Source organism: Anabrus simplex, chromosome 5 (genome assembly GCF_040414725.1).
Source record: "Anabrus simplex isolate iqAnaSimp1 chromosome 5, ASM4041472v1, whole genome shotgun sequence".
NCBI lineage: Eukaryota > Metazoa > Arthropoda > Insecta > Orthoptera > Tettigoniidae > Anabrus > Anabrus simplex.
Window position 1 is genome coordinate 256,528,525 of NC_090269.1, and position 16,216 is coordinate 256,544,740.

General features: G+C 38.2%; 1 protein-coding gene across 1 annotated transcript in view; it reads right to left on the reverse strand.

Annotated features, from left to right (window-relative positions):
* The window catches only part of LOC136874813 (serendipity locus protein alpha), a 176,022-nt gene that overhangs the window by 109,619 nt on the left and 50,187 nt on the right, over positions 1-16,216 (reverse strand). Inside the window, exon 5 of the mRNA XM_067148489.2 lies at positions 8,991-9,272. Coding sequence (XP_067004590.2) covers positions 8,991-9,272 — 282 coding nt within the window. The remainder of the gene's footprint in view (positions 1-8,990; positions 9,273-16,216) is intronic.

Below are 16,216 nucleotides of genomic sequence, written 5' to 3' on the forward strand. Positions count from 1 at the left end.
AACCAATCTGATCTACCCACTGTTGTCTTCACACAGCTGTAATAGTTATTGCTTTTATCATTGTTATTAGCCAATATACAGTTTAATATAAGAATTTTGAAGGGACAGAAAAAAGTCGTTGCTATAACGGAGTTCTTGTTATATGCTGTATTCGCTATAGCGAACTTTTCTACTGTACTGTTGCAGGATTCAACCTCCCTCCCCTCACTTTCCCTCTCCCAGTTCCCTACTTGTTTTTAGGTAATTCTTTTTTATATGCATCTCCGCTGGTAGGAAATGCTTTAATTGATACGCTTGTGTATTATTCAATTGTAATTCTCTGTGGCTGATTTGATCAATTGTGTAAACTCCTTTATGAGCATCCAATTCTCTCTTTGATACATGATATTCTTTCGATTTCAATGCTACTGAATTTGTTACTGCCTGTTGTCTTTTAAATACATGTTATCTTTTGTTATTGAGATTTGTGTATATTTTCTCAACCCCTTTATATTCACATATTTCTGAACCTACCATGCACCCCTCTGGGTTTCCAGCACTTTCCTGATATTCTGCTGTTGAATACTGGATCAGTTCTTTTAACGACAGAGCACAGCACGGTCATGGGTTTTCGACTTGCGTGTTTGAAAATATAATCTCAGAGGATCTTCTGAAGTTAACTTCCTCAATTCCATCGTACATAAAAAGTTTGAGACACACAGATACAAAGATATCATAGACCTGCATGCATGTAGACCAAAAGAATGCAGAAGGGTCAGACTTCTTGATTTCTGCCAGAGAAATCACCTTGTTGGTAATACATTTTCCTAGAAACAGAAAAATCATTAACTTAGGACTGGCAACAAGAGATGGTCACTTACTACATACAGGTGGCATATACATCAATAAAAGAGAAAATCAGATGCTAAAATGATACCGGGTATATCCCTGGGCTGTGATTACAGACTCTGATGATTTCTGAGTGAATAAGTTTAATTAAAACATCTTGTGTGCAACCATGACCTCTGATAAAAATTTCATCAGCATGCTGTAAAGTGTTGTTTGTTACAAATGCTGCTTAAGCCCGCCTACTGGCCATAATCATCTAGGCATCAAGTCTATATGGTCTGACACCATGGTTAGCCGGTTCGAGTCCTGTTGGTTGAAAAAATTTCACCATCGGAATGTTGGCCAGCAGGCTGGCAGAGATGGTGGTATACAATTTCTGAACACTAGATTGCATGCCAAAAGCCTGGATTCAAATCCAAACCTCTCCACAGTGTTCATAGGGAGTCAGAGTATATGACACCATTGATGGTGATTTGTCTGTCAGATGGAGACATAAAGCTTTGAGCAGACTCCTTGGTGTTATTTGACGGGAGTAGGCTACATGCCAACACCAGGTTTCACACTCTCCTTGCATCATTTTACCCATGGGTGTCAAATAAAAACACCTGCCAATAATCTAGATATTAGGCGCCTTTAAACAACAAGCATCATAAACATGATATAGGCTTTTTGGGCTTATGCCCTATCAAGAAAATAAGGTGAAATTCATTTCGCAGAGAACTTTGCTCTGCATCTTCAGAAGAAAATCACAACTGTTCACGAGGAAGACTTCTTCAGGAATGAAAGTTTGAATCTAGATGTTACTAATAGAAGTTTAAGTGGTACGTTCATTCATCACCAGATGGCTCACTGTACGTGGTACAGCGCTAGCATTCAAAGCGGAAGCTGACGGCACCATCAGAATCAGTCACATAGAGGGGGGGAGGACACATAACAGGTGTACACACATTATGAAAGTATGACACTGACACAAGCATGGAATGAAACATCTGGTGATGAGGAACGTACGAATTTGGAAAGCACCGAAGTGAGACAACAATAGTGAAGGGATAGGGAAGGAAACCACCTATGTAAATCCTCAATGTCTGGCAACCACGTATTACTTAATTGATAGCCAGTGTCCCTATTGAAATTGTTAGGATTTCTACGTATTTCCACAGTTTCCCGTATAATCCTGGACCTGTAGTGTCTACTGGGGGTAAGAGCTTGAGCATCTTGGAACACGACATCATGACCCGACAATAGGGCGTGCTCAGCCATTGCTGATTTGTCTGGCTGGTTGAGATGAATATTTTGTTTATGTTCTGTACCAATAGACTGGCATGTTTGGCCAATGTATACCTTGCCACAAGTGCAGGGAATTTTGTATACCCCAGGATGTAAAAGTGGGGAAAATTTGTCCTTAGTTTTACCTAGACTGCGAGTATTTAGTGATGGTACCAAACACTGTTTTTATAATGTGTTTGCGGAGGACCTTGGCAATTCGATCTGTAGTGTTGTGAATGTAAGGCAGGCAGGCAGGCAGGCAGGCAGGCAGGCAGGCAGGCAGGCAGGCAGGCAGTTACCTTCACTTCTTTCTGTGAGCATTGCTTGGTCGTCCTTGTGGGATGCAGGGCTCTATGAATCTACACATCTGTGTAACCATTACCCTTGAATGTGACTCTGAGTGTGTCCATCTCCTCCTGGATAGTTGATGGCTCACAAATTCTTATTGCCCTCTTGGTGAGTGTCGTGAAAACACCTTGTTTTTGTACTGAATGATGTAAGAATCCGCATGAAGATAGCGATTTGTGTGGGTAGGCTTACAATAGACCAGAGGTGCTCAGCTGGGCGCTCGTTGAGGCTAGTCCAGTGCGAATGGGCTGGCCTGACATAAATGTGGGCAGCTGACATAGAAAGCATACGTCACAGTGAAGCGAGAGAGCAAACAACAGTGAAGCGAGGGAACATTCATTCGATTGTGATTACGAAGCTCTCCTCCACTACTCAGACAAAATGCTGACTGGGGTACATTATTTAAAACATAAACAACAAAAATCTGACTTATCCTAAATATTCTGGTTTGATTTATACTGTGCTCAATAAAAAGTCAGTTTTCTTTTCTTATATTTAAACATTCAAAGAAAAATGACACAATTTTCATGTTACAATCTACAACAGTATAGGATTCAAATGTACAAGCTACGATTTACAATTCCTTGGATGAAAATGACATTATTTCCATTTAAAAAAGGTAAAATTCCTGTTATTCATTAACCCCTCAGCGCCAACCTCTATACGTGGTATAGACCCTCTTTTCTTCCGTAGCCGCCGACCTCTATACGTGGTAGAGACCCATACATGGTTTCGCATTTACGGCTATAGCGCGAAGAGTTTTCGAGTTATGGATATGCAAATTGTTTTGTTCCCAAGAAGACATTTTCGGGTTTATCTGTGTTGTAAATAAGAATTGAAAATCGTTAAAATGAAGTTGTTTTTGTAAGGATAAGTATTTGTCAAGTAAGTCTGAGCACTAATCTCTGCTTTTTTAAAAAGTCTGTTTGCTTCATTCTTTCCCACAGAATAAAATAAAGAAATGATATTATGAGAAGTTTGTCTTTTCGCGTGATGTTCTTTGCTCTAATTTTACATTAATGGTGTGGTTTATTTATTACATTTGTCTTTATTTCTAAGCTTGTAATATTTTCGTAACTCTCCACGAGCGCACTGTGTAGTCATGAGTTAGTGCTGCTTTCTGTCATACGATACGAGAACCAGTTGTTCATGGTATATATATCTCGCCTGAAAGACGATGTCTCGAGCTTTTGTCTGAAATATGTATCGAGTTCGTTTTTTTCATCATAAATGTTATTCCCCTCATTCAGTTTCATCCTGCTCTTTTCAGTCTCGCTGCAGCTTCATCAGTCCGTGTGACACGCCGCGCTCAGCCGTGGTTTGACTGACAGTAACGTGCTTGAAATATTATATAATTCAGATGAAAGTTTTGTCGGAAGTAGTAGTGACAGTATTACCAGTAGTGATAAGGAAATAGATGATGTGGCTGTGGCGGATGCAGTGGTAAATGATGAGAGTGACTATAAGGAGGAACCAGTACTTGGAAATTTCGTGTGGGAGGCTATGGATAATTATACAGATCAAAGGGAAGTTTTCAACAGCGATTTATGATTCCTGAATTCTCTAATAATATTCAGACTAATCACAGCGACAAACATGGAGCAGTTATCTTATCGGGTTCAGCTGATGGAAGGTTTGTTTAAAAAATACGCTCGCTCGGGTGGGGAACGAAATATTCAAGGCCGGCGCGCATCAGATTATTCAGTTCCAAGGTTGCAGAAAAGACATTTTATCAGGAAATTAGCACCCAAGAGTGAGAAATCCAAACCTAAGAGACGTATCGTATGTTCCAAACACGGCGAAAGGAAGACGTCGGTGTACTGCTGCCAGGAGTGTGACTTGGGTCTATATCTCGAAGAGTGCTTCGAACTCTATCACATGAAACTAAATTACTAAGGAAATGTGAAACAATTATGTAATTACCTGCATGTACATAGTTCTGTCATAAGGAATTCCAAATTTTGTGAATATCGAGCTACTCTCATACTTGTAACAACGCTTGAAGTGAATCAATGTAGTTCAGTCGCGCATAGTTGAAATCTCATCCGGCCGCGGGGTAGGAAGCTCTTTAAATGGCTGCGACGCTGAGGGGTTAAGCAAAAAGTAATATAATTACATAATGCAACAATTATTTTGCACAGTGTTGTAGTGTTGTGTGACTTTCCCTGTTCACTAAATTTCTGAAAATAGTATTTAAAACTTAACAGGCATCTAGTGATAATAGCTAGCCTCTAAATGGTGAGAGGGAGTTTCATCATCAGTAAGGACATGAATATTTACTATCCAAGATTGAAGTACAACAACAATGTAAAATTATCTATCAGATAGATGTACAGTATGCCTTCAAATAAATAACCTCACTGATTTTATTCCCAGTAAGCATGATTGGCTTGTTGGTGAGTTTATCAGATAGTTTAAACCCAAACAACCACAAGCCACAGCTTACCCACCTTAACTCTGTATTATATAAGAACTATTCTAAAGCACCTCTTAAAATGTAATAGTGAAAATTGTAATTCATTACGTACATTATAAAAATATTTGAGATTGTAGGCCTAACTCTTTATTTCATTTGGTCAAAATACATAAACTGCAATGAACATAAATAACTTATTTCTTACAACGTTAATTAAAGATGACGTGGATTTCTGCTATCTTTCTTTCACTATTTTCTGCCTCCATTTCAAACTCTGGTATCGCAGCAGTGATCAAGAGTGACTGAGATAACTTTGCCCAAACTTCACGGCCTGTGCCATAGCCACGTCACTGTGGTTGAATTGCATACACTCATCGCCTACCAGCCTACCAGCTTACAGTGCTGGGCACCTGCGGGAAGGAATGCCCAGCATGAGCATCTCTGCGATAAATGGTATGTCCGGTATGTTGTAAGGAGCTGTCCGATTTATTTCTTACTAGAACATCCACGAAAGGAAGGCATCCGTCCGACTTCATCTCCATCTCAGTTACATATTCTGAAATAAATATAGCCAGATACAACTGATCACTGAAGGCAAAATAGAAGGGAAATATTAGTGTAGATGAAGACGATTATGCTGGACGCAGAAACTCTAAACAGTGGTTCGATGTTCATGATACGGCAACTCTGATACAGGAAACACAAAATAGGAAATAATTACTCCATGATGGTTGCCAACCCATCATCATCAAGTGACCCGAACATGTTCTCGGAAAATAAATAAATAAATAAATAAATAAATAAATAAATAAATAAATAAATAAATAAATAAATAAATAAATAAATAAATAAGTAAGTAAGTAAGTAAATAAATAAATAAATAAATAAATAAATAAATAAATAAATAAATAAATAAATAAATAAATAAATAAATAAATAAATAAATAAATCAATCAATCAATCAATCAATCCTGCTTAACACTGTCAAAGGCTTCATCAATGAACCAACTCCAGGCCTTTGAAATGTGAATGTATCTCAGAATGTTCATGATCTCATGGGTAAACCATGTCACCAATCACCATGTCTCCATGTGAAGTTTTATCTTCTTTTTTTGTTTTTTTATTTTACAATTTTGCTTTACATCACACCGACACAGTGTAATAGACAAGAAAAATGTTCCACCGATCAATACATTTATTGTGAATTAATTATTGCACTAGTACCGGTTTCAGCCTATCTTGGCCATCATCAGCTAGCACACAAATTTACAGTCATTAGACAAAATTACAAAGATGTTACGTTAGAGCATCCGGATGTCTAATGTCATTAGATGCTCTAACGTAACATCTTTGTAATTTTGTCTAATGACTGTAAATTTGTGTGCTAGCTGATGATGGCCAAGATAGGCCGAAACCGGTACTAGTGCAATAATACCAATATAAATGGTCCGTTATTGGACATTATAAATTTTTCAGCTAACTCATTCTTGGTTGCCAGCGTTTCGCCCTCGTGTGCTAGGGTGGGCTCATCAGTTGGTACCTAGCACACCTACCAATACGCTGGCTAGTGCATACCGTGGAGGCCACTGCGTAGGCTAACTGGAGCCACCGGCAGTGCCAATGCACTAAGAGACTTTGTCTCATTATCAAAAATTGATGCCTGCTTGGCCATCAGATGATATAGATGTTGATTCCCATAGGGAATCTGAAATATTTGTCCTGAATGAGTAAATTTATAATACCAATATAAATGGTCCGTTATTGGACATTATATAGCCCCAGCATTTCAGGACAAATATTTCAGATTCCCTATGGGAATCAACATCCATATCATCTGATGGCCAAGCAGGCATCAATTTTTGATAATGAGACAAAGTCTCTTAGTGCATTGGCACTGCCGGTGGCTCCAGTTAGCCTACGCAGTGGCCTCCACGGTATGCACTAGCCAGCGTATTGGTAGGTGTGCTAGGTACCAACTGATGAGCCCACCCTAGCACACGAGGGCGAAACGCTGGCAACCAAGAATGAGTTAGCTGGAAAATTTATAATGTCCAATAACGGACCATTTATACTGGTATTATAAATTTACTCATTCAGGACAAATATTTCAGATTCCCTATGGGAATCAACATCTATATCAACTAGTGCAATAATTCATTCACAATAAATGTATTGATCGGTGGAACATTTTTCTTGTCTATTACATTGAATCCAATCAATACAGAATATGAAACATAAATAATAACACCGACACAGATCGGTCTTATGGCAACACTGGGATAGGAAAGGGTTAGGAATATGAAAGAAGCGGTCATGGCCTTAATTAAGGTATAGCCCCAGCATTTGCCTGGTGTGAAAATGGGAAACCACAGAAAACCATCTTCAGGGCTGCCAACAGTGGAGTTTGAACCCACTACCTCCCAAGTGGAAGCTCACAGCTGCGCGAGCCTAATCGCATGGCCTCATGGTAAGTCTTAACCCTTGCAAAACACAGAAAAGTACCACATTTCAGTTACATCTTCTGAAATAAATATAGCCAGATACAAATGATCATTGAAGGCAAAATAGAAGGGAAACATGAACGCAGATGAAGTCGATTATGCTGGACGCAGAAACTCTGAACAGTGGTTCGACATTCATGATACAGCAACTCTGATACCATACAGGAAACACAAAATAGGAATAATTACTTCATGATGTGTGCCAACCATCTGTGAAGAAGAAGAAGAAGAAGAAGAAGACGAAGAAGAAGAAGAAGAAGAAAAAGAAGAAGAAGAACTGCCAAGGAAGGAAACTTAAGATGTAGAACTAGATATAAGTCCAAAGAAGATGGCATCAATGTTAGATAAAGGAATGCAGAAAAATATTATCTCATCAGTGAAGAAAAAATGAAGTGATGGTGATCCACAGAAGTTGATGGCCTGTAGGCTCCAGTAAAGTGAAAGGAGAACAACTTAAAATCATTCTTTGAAGTATCTAGGAAGGATAATAATAACTGCAGGTACCACTGATGACAAACTCATCAACAGGATCCAAGCTAGAAGAAATTTGTGTAGAACTGTAAGAGCCCTTGTATGGAACAGGAAAGTCCCACTGAAGTGCAAACAAAATATCTGCAAAATTACTTAATACTAATCTTGACCTATGAGACACGGATCACAAGGATAAAAGATGTGAGCAGAATTAGGCAGCAGTAATGAGATTTCTCAGAAGCACGATCGGTGCAACGAGACACAATTAGGAGAGGAAACGTGAGGGACTTGGCTGAAGTTGACAGATTACAGGACAAAATAATCATACAGAGGCTGGTTCTGGTATTGTACGGGCACATGAAAAGAATGAGTCAGAACACATACCTAGCTACAGCTAAAAGACTGGCGTCTCAGATGACCACGGCTAAGAAAATTAAACTGGGATAAATTTGAGACGAAATGGAAAAATACCTAGGTAAAAGCTCGTGGAGGGGTTTCATTTGCGGTTATACCTTCACAATCCGATGCTACAGCCATTTGACCCATCTCCTTTCCTCAAATCTACTCCAGGTTAATTTTTTCACTGTATCCTCTTTTATGATGTCTTTATATCTTAGCCATGGTCATTACTGAGTCTAAATATTTTAGTTGTAGCTCATACAATTTTCTAGGTTTTCTTTCTGACTCATTATTTGCATATGCCCATACCATACAAGACTCTACACCCTATATGGTTATTATAATATGCAGTGCAAAATAGAATTTCAACTAAAATATTTTATACATTTTCAGCAATATTTTCAAATATTTTTTAAGATATTAACATTAAATTCAAAATATAAATTAGGATAGAATGATTACAATTAATTTTTCATGAGTGATCCCCAAGTGAAAATAAAACACAATACAATGTATTGAGATCCTAAGAAAAGCTAAGAATGTTCCAAAGAGTTTGTGCTAAACCTTAAACTGTTATTTTTTTTTTACTTCAAACTTAATAAACTATTAAGGAAGTTACCTTCCAGTATTTATTTATAATTGTATACTTGCTTGTTTCATTTCCATTAATAAAAATTATAATACATAACAACTTCATACTTCACAGATTATAAATCAACAAGGTTAAGAACGAAGTACCACAGTAATGAAAGAATTTTTACCTTCTGACAACTTGCTGTTATAACTTCACAATCCGATGCTACAGCCACTTGAGCAATTGACATAGCATGACACAGAACATCATCTATAACAGACTTTAGTTCAACTTCTGGGAGTTTCCCAGAACAAGATGTTAATATTTCAAGAGCCAAGTCCATTTTGTGTACAAATTGTCCTCCACAACCTTCACTTTCTTCCTTTGTACTTGGTCTGGGTGCATTGATGACAGTATTCAGTTCAGAAAAGCACCAGTTAATGCAGCTAAATATGTAGCGCTTGAGCAGCTTAATTTATGGAAAAAAAGAAACAAGGCAAAAGAATTAACAACAAGTATTACAAGTGAAGAACTAAATTATGCTGCTTACTACAAGATATACAAGATGACCCTCGATAATCCAGCAACTTCTCGTATGACATAAAATCAGATTTAGTAAGCTCTCAGTTTTATATTATCATTAACAAGAGTACAGAATCGGAGTTGTTCCTCAAAAAGTTGTAAAACTTCCTACTCAGAAAAATTATTTGGCAAAAACAAACGACAGTACTCTCCCAGTTAATCCTCTAAATTCACTTTTCTATGACACATTTCCTATGAAATTAGCCAAAATACATAGCAACCTTATGCCCTACGAATCATAACAGGCGCAATAAAAACCATGCCCGAATCAACAAACAACGAACGCATTTCTCAGCTTACAAAGACTACCACAAATGACCTGGGCAAAAAAAAACAGTTACTGGCCCCAATCTTAAAACCCAAAAAAATCCATTGAGTCTTACCAAAGAATACATTAATAAGAGCAATCTGCAAATAAAACATGAATCACTTTATATGCCAGTCAACCCCATTGAATATATGCAAGTGACTGCAGATCTGACTCTGCTAGAAGAGGCTGGCAAGAAAGACAGTTTGATCTAAAACAGCTGACCCTTTGTACAACAGAAGAAAGATATCTGTCTAATCAATGGCTAAAAATATATACAGATGGCTTACAGAACAAGGAAAATGGAACTGGGGCAGGAAAACATTCATCTCTCTTCTCACTCCACTTCCCAGTAGGCCAAAACAAAACAAATGTTGATGCAGAGATAAAAGCAATTTCCCATGCACTACAACAGTTACTGGGCAGAAACAATGATTACCAAAATTTTTTTATCTTTACAGATTCAAAAGCAGCCACTCTAGCCATCTCGTCAAATAATGTCTCAAAATAAAGAACTGAAAGAAATTCTATGTTTGTTAAAACCCTCCAAAGACTCCACAAACAGATCTCATTTCAGTGGATTCCTTCTCATGTTGGAATAACAGGTAATGAAGAGGCAGACAGATTAGCCAAAAAAGGTACCACTATAACAACCTGCCAGTCAGACTGATTTTATGTCAGCAAAAAGGATTCTGAAAAATACCATTAAAAACAGACATGAAGACATGGTAAAGAAAACAGCAGAAATCAAATTATGGAAGAATATTGATGCTAAATGAGATCAGTATAAAATAAAACCAAAAAGAGAAGCTGTAGCCTTCTTCAGACTTAACACTGACCACGAGTCTTGCAGGTCATCTGAAATGAATCAACATCCTGAGATCCGAAAAATGCACACTTTGCCATCACCCTGGAAGCAAAATGGATAAGGAACACCTGCTACATTGCAACAAACTTGATGTGACAGCCAGAACTTCAGGAAATCTCACTCAACTATACTGGAACACAAGAAAGCTGATGGATTGTAATCTGCATTAGCCATAAGATACAGCAACAACACACAGCAACCTCACAAACAACATTGTTGGTACATTCTCTATCAGCATGTGCAAACCTCTAGACCAGTACTCCACCACCTTGAACCTGATGAGCAAAGTCTAAGTGAAATTGGTGGCGGTGGTTGTGGTGGTTTTCGTTTAAGAGGAAGTACAACTAGGTAATCATCCTCTCTCTAACAAATTAGTGGAAAAGAAATTGAAAATAAAATAAAATAATTCATTCAACAAAGGAATTTGGAAACGCAGTACAAAATAAAACAAAAAATTATTGAATTAGGCCAAAAAATTTCTAATGAATCAAAAGGGATCATGCATTCCCTGAGTAACAGTACACTTGTAATATAAATACCCTTGATTAATACACTGTCGCACATAAAGCAGATGACAAGATCAGCAGTAGTCGCGTCATTGGCTAGTATACGTTCGAGTGTTTCCTGCAGGCCGAGGCTCCATCTTAGGCAAGGGAGATCGGCGCACTCTGTGAGGATGTGGGCCACGGTGAAGTCGGCACCACAAGAACACACTGGGGGGGGGGGGTGTTCAGGTGATTGTATACCTAACACAATCAACTCAACTGGAAGCTACTCGTCGTCATCATCATCATCATCATCATCATCGTCATCATCAACATTTCTTCACTCCAGCAAGCTGGATGCAGTTGTGTACAAGCCTCCTCCAATTTGTCCTGTCATCCATGGTTATTGTTCATATATGCATTGCAAGTTTAAATCTCTAATTTCAAGGTCCTTCAAAATCTGCTTCTCCCAACCATCACTAGATCTTCCTCTTGGTCTCTTCCCAGGAACCCTGCAGTCAAAGTATGCTTGAGGAGTCATCCTGTGGGGAGCCATTATTTTCATGTCATCATACCATTGTTATTTCTTCAGTTCTAAGGTCTCCAGCATGCTTTTTTTTTTTTTTTTCCAATCTAAGCTGCTATCAGATATCCACATTCCTTATTTTATCCATTTTTGATTTTTGTAGACAAGAATGGAGGAACTTCATTTCTGTTGCCTGAAGACAAAACTTTGTTGACCCAGTAAGTGCTGTTGCTTTCAGATCATACGTCAATATACGTATCACATATATTTTGTACAAGCTGATCTTGCAAACTAACAGAAATTTTTCAACCGGAAGTATGCAAAGTACAGCGTGATAGAATTTGGAAGCGTTCTGTATTCTGGTATTCTGTTGCTATTCATTTGATGTATGGTATTATCTGAGGACAGAATACTACCTAAGTACTGGAAGTTGTCAACAATATCTATCTCCTCATCCCCAATTCTTACATGAACAGTTGAAGAGTTTCTGCCCATCACCAAGCCTACTCTCTTGGTTTTGCTGATTTTTTTAAGAAGTAAGGCTGTAAAAGTTCCATGCCAAAGATCCAGTCTAGCTTGTACTTCCACTTCTATCTCACCCCTTACCATTACATCATCAGCAAAAACCAGGGCATTAGTTGTTGAATTTCTTCTTTTAACTGCTTCCAAAACTTCATCCATTATGATTATGAAGAGGAGTGGTGAAAGACAACTTCCTTGCTGGATTCCACTCTTCATTTCAAACCAACATGACCTTCCATCCTGCACCTGGACACAACTCTTAGTTTCATCATATAATCATTGTACTCGTGCTATTATGTCATTAGGCACATTTTTATGTCACAAACATTTCTCCCAATACTTCTCATACAGCATTCTGATGGCAAAAGTGAGGTTTATAGTTGATCTATAAGGTTTAAATCCATGTTGTTCCTCCTCAAGTGTAGGTTCAACATATTTTCTAATCCTGCTCTCTAATCCTCTGTAGTTGGTACATTTCTTTTTATCACCTTTTATCACTGGGTATTACATTCTCTCTCCAAATTCTATTCAGTACTCTCTATATATCCACTGTTATCCAAACTCTCCTAGTGCTTTGATTATCTCAACACTAAATTCATCTGATCCAGTTGACTTGGTTTTCTGTTTAGATACTGCTATCTTCACCTCCAATAATGTCAAACTATTGGTATTTCTGCACCCAAAATCATAAGATTCGCCATCTAATGAAGTGATCTTTCCATCACAGTTCAGTGTAGGGTGAACTCCTGTAATATTTTGGTCCTATACCTAGTCGCCTCACCATTAGGAAATTCTACCGATTTGATACATTCATTTTCAGTTCTTCTATTCTTAACGATTCTGTATAACGGTTTCTTATTCCCAACCTGTGTTTTTCTGGTAGCCAGATCTTCCTTACATTTCTGCTTTTCAGTTACAACCATCTGACCTATAATTTATTAATTTTTTTAATTGACATATTGACATAATACATATTGATCTCCCAGTGTTCTTGTTTGATACAGGGTTCTTTTTGCACAGTTCCTGTCATTGATGGCCTTTTTAATATCATTCTACCAGACAGTTTCTTTAGGTTTTCTTATTTGACTCTGTCATCCACATACTTTCTCTGGTGTACCTACCACAACCTTCTTTAGAGTGTTCTAGTCTTTATGTACCAATTTCAATTCTTCTCTCTGCAACAATCTGCGGACACCTTCCCTGAATTTTTCCTTTACACTTGGCTCAGTAAAGTTGCCAAGTTTCATGTTATCCACTGGAGGTCTCAGGAAATAAAATTTGCAGTGTCTGTTAGATCTTGCTACCGAAGAAGTAAGACAAGAAGACAACATGCTTGCCATTAAAAAGGTTTGCTCAAAACTCAGAAAGTGTGAATTTGATAAAGGGAGCATTCTACCTCACAAAGGAAAAGGGGTAACATTATTCAAGTAGTACACGCCAACGAATAATTAGCTATGAAATCACAATGGACTTTCATTGCAATAGGCCATTCAAATGACTGCCAATATCTCCACCGTTTGATCCATTCCAGGGAAGTCCCGGGATGGTAATCTCTGTAGGCGATGCCACAGAGAGAGATAGAAACCTTTGCACATGTCCTGGGATCATGCCCACATGAAGAAGTTCTGTAGTTACAATAACCGCACAACTGAGAGGAAAAGCATACCTGCCAACTTTCAAGAAGAGAAATCCAGAAGATCCTAAACGCGCATGCATTGCAAATTCTTGAGACATAGTGGAAAAGGACGGCAAGAGGGGAAGATTACAAACAATACTAATACAAGTCAAATACACCTCTGAAATTAAATACTTTCACAAAGTTACATCTTTATGAGGGGTCATCTGTTTTCACTCAACACTGGGAACAGTTCACACAGTACACAAAACAGTGTTTTTCTGCACTTTAATCTTGCAGGTCACAATATGAATGTCACCGTCAAAATTAAACTAACATGTACACTTATTTACAAACTTCTGTCAAGTTCACAGTATGCAGGCTATTATCCATCACAGGTTGAAGAGGACAGATGAGATGAGTAGCTTTCTTTGCTTTCTTCAGAAATTCTGGAGAAAACCAACTCAAGTAATATGGACCAGTACTTCTGATTTTCAAAACAGAAATAGAATCCAGAATTTCATTTGACATTGAGAACCTAAACTGATTCTGGTTCTTTTTCACCAAGCTGAACACACATTCACACTCAGTATTGCTGTGTGGTAGAGTCAGAACAGAAAGAATGAGCCTGGATATCCTATTATACTTAGGAACACCATCAGCTCCACAAATGTTCATCAAGCGAGCCCATTTGGTGTCGTCTGTCAGATTCTCACTCTCAACAGGAGCACAGCCATCAACCTGAAGAGCTACAAATTGGTTCTGAAGCACATTCATTGCATCCTCAACCGACTCACTGTCCTTCCTTGGCAGCAATGATGGAAATCTTTCTATAAAGAATTGTACAGAAGAAAACTGGGCATCTTCAATTTTCAAAACATCTGCAACCTTTGCATGTTTCAGTACTTCATCAGTGAGAGGGAACTTGTTAATAATATAATCACATGCTGTGCAGAAGCTCATCATTGTCTCTCTGATTCTCAATAGAATGGTACGGAACTTTTAATAAAAGGGAACTTTTGATAACTTTTGGTTTAACAAATCTGGAAAGCAGCTACTTTAACAGGTTTGTCATTAGTTCTAGCAGTTTAAGAATGTGAGGAGAAGCACTCTGAAGTGAAGAAGTGCGATTCTCAAATAAAGGAATGACAGCATAAAGGAAGGCACAGTATACCTTATTTAAGCCTGATGACAGAACCATAAAAATAATTTCTTCACAATTTTGAATAATGTTCTTATTCTTTAGCACAGCTGCCTCTGTGGATCCGTGGTAGAGTGTTGGACTCCGGATCCCAAGATCAAACCCAGCAGAGGTAGTCGGATTTTTGAAGGGCGGACAAAAGTCCATTCGACACTCCATGTCGTACGATGTCGGCATGTAAAAGATCTCTGGTGATACATTTGGTATTTACCCGACAAAATTAATTAAATCTCAGCCATAGACGCCCAAGAGAGATCCGGTTTACTCTGTCTGCCATCTAGCGGACCTAGAGTAAAACGGAACGTCGAAATTGACGAGCAGACAGCCAGATGGCGTCAGATCAAAATGTCTGCACACGGTAGCTGAGGCCATACGATTATTATTATTATTATTATTAGCACAGGAGAGTCAGATATTGAGCCACAATGTAAATCGTTTGAGAGTGATCCATTCTCACGACACAGTAGCTTAACTCTTTACATGGTCTTTGGAATTACCAGGCTCGGCTTTTGGGATCGTAAATTATGTTACACTAGTAGTTGATGTACACTGAGCATTAACAAGCACCTCATCTTTAAAGAAACCCAGTAGTGGATCCCATTGCTCTAACAGCCTCTGCAGACACCTTCCTGACAATAGCCATCTTGTGCAAACATGTTTTAGTATCTTCTTTGTTTCCTTGTTGTGAAGCTCTTGGAATTTCTTAAGGCATTCCTTCCTCTTACAACTCTTTTCTAAATAATAGAAGATGTTAACTAATAGTTCATCAACTTAAACAGGCAAAGTGCTTGCACCTTTCTCAGCAGCCAAGTTAATCAAATGCCAACCCAGTACAAAGACAGATGACTGTGCTTTCCTTAAAACAGCATTCTTCTTTCCAATCATGACTGGAGTATTGTCGGAACAGAACACTGCACAATTTTGAATTGGTATTTTGAAATACTCTAACTGTGAAATTACCAACATTACGTCCCGTTGAATCACCCACCAAGCCTGAGACAGACAACACTGAGCTATCTTTTCCTCCTTTGCCACAAAACAGGTGACAAAAATAGGGTAAAGCTTGGCTTTACTATTATTGTTCCCATTTGTATCTAAAGAAAATGGTTCACGTTGCATGTAACCAACGAGTTCACTTCTTGAATCCGTAGCCATTTCTTTCAAAATGTGTGTGGTTTTCAGACGACCACCGCCATATTTTTTTTGCAATTTCTGGACCTGAAAACATTTTCCTAAACAGAGCACCAGCATGATCAGCAGCACCTAAATAATGGGATATTATGTTCAATTAAAAATGAAGTGAACAA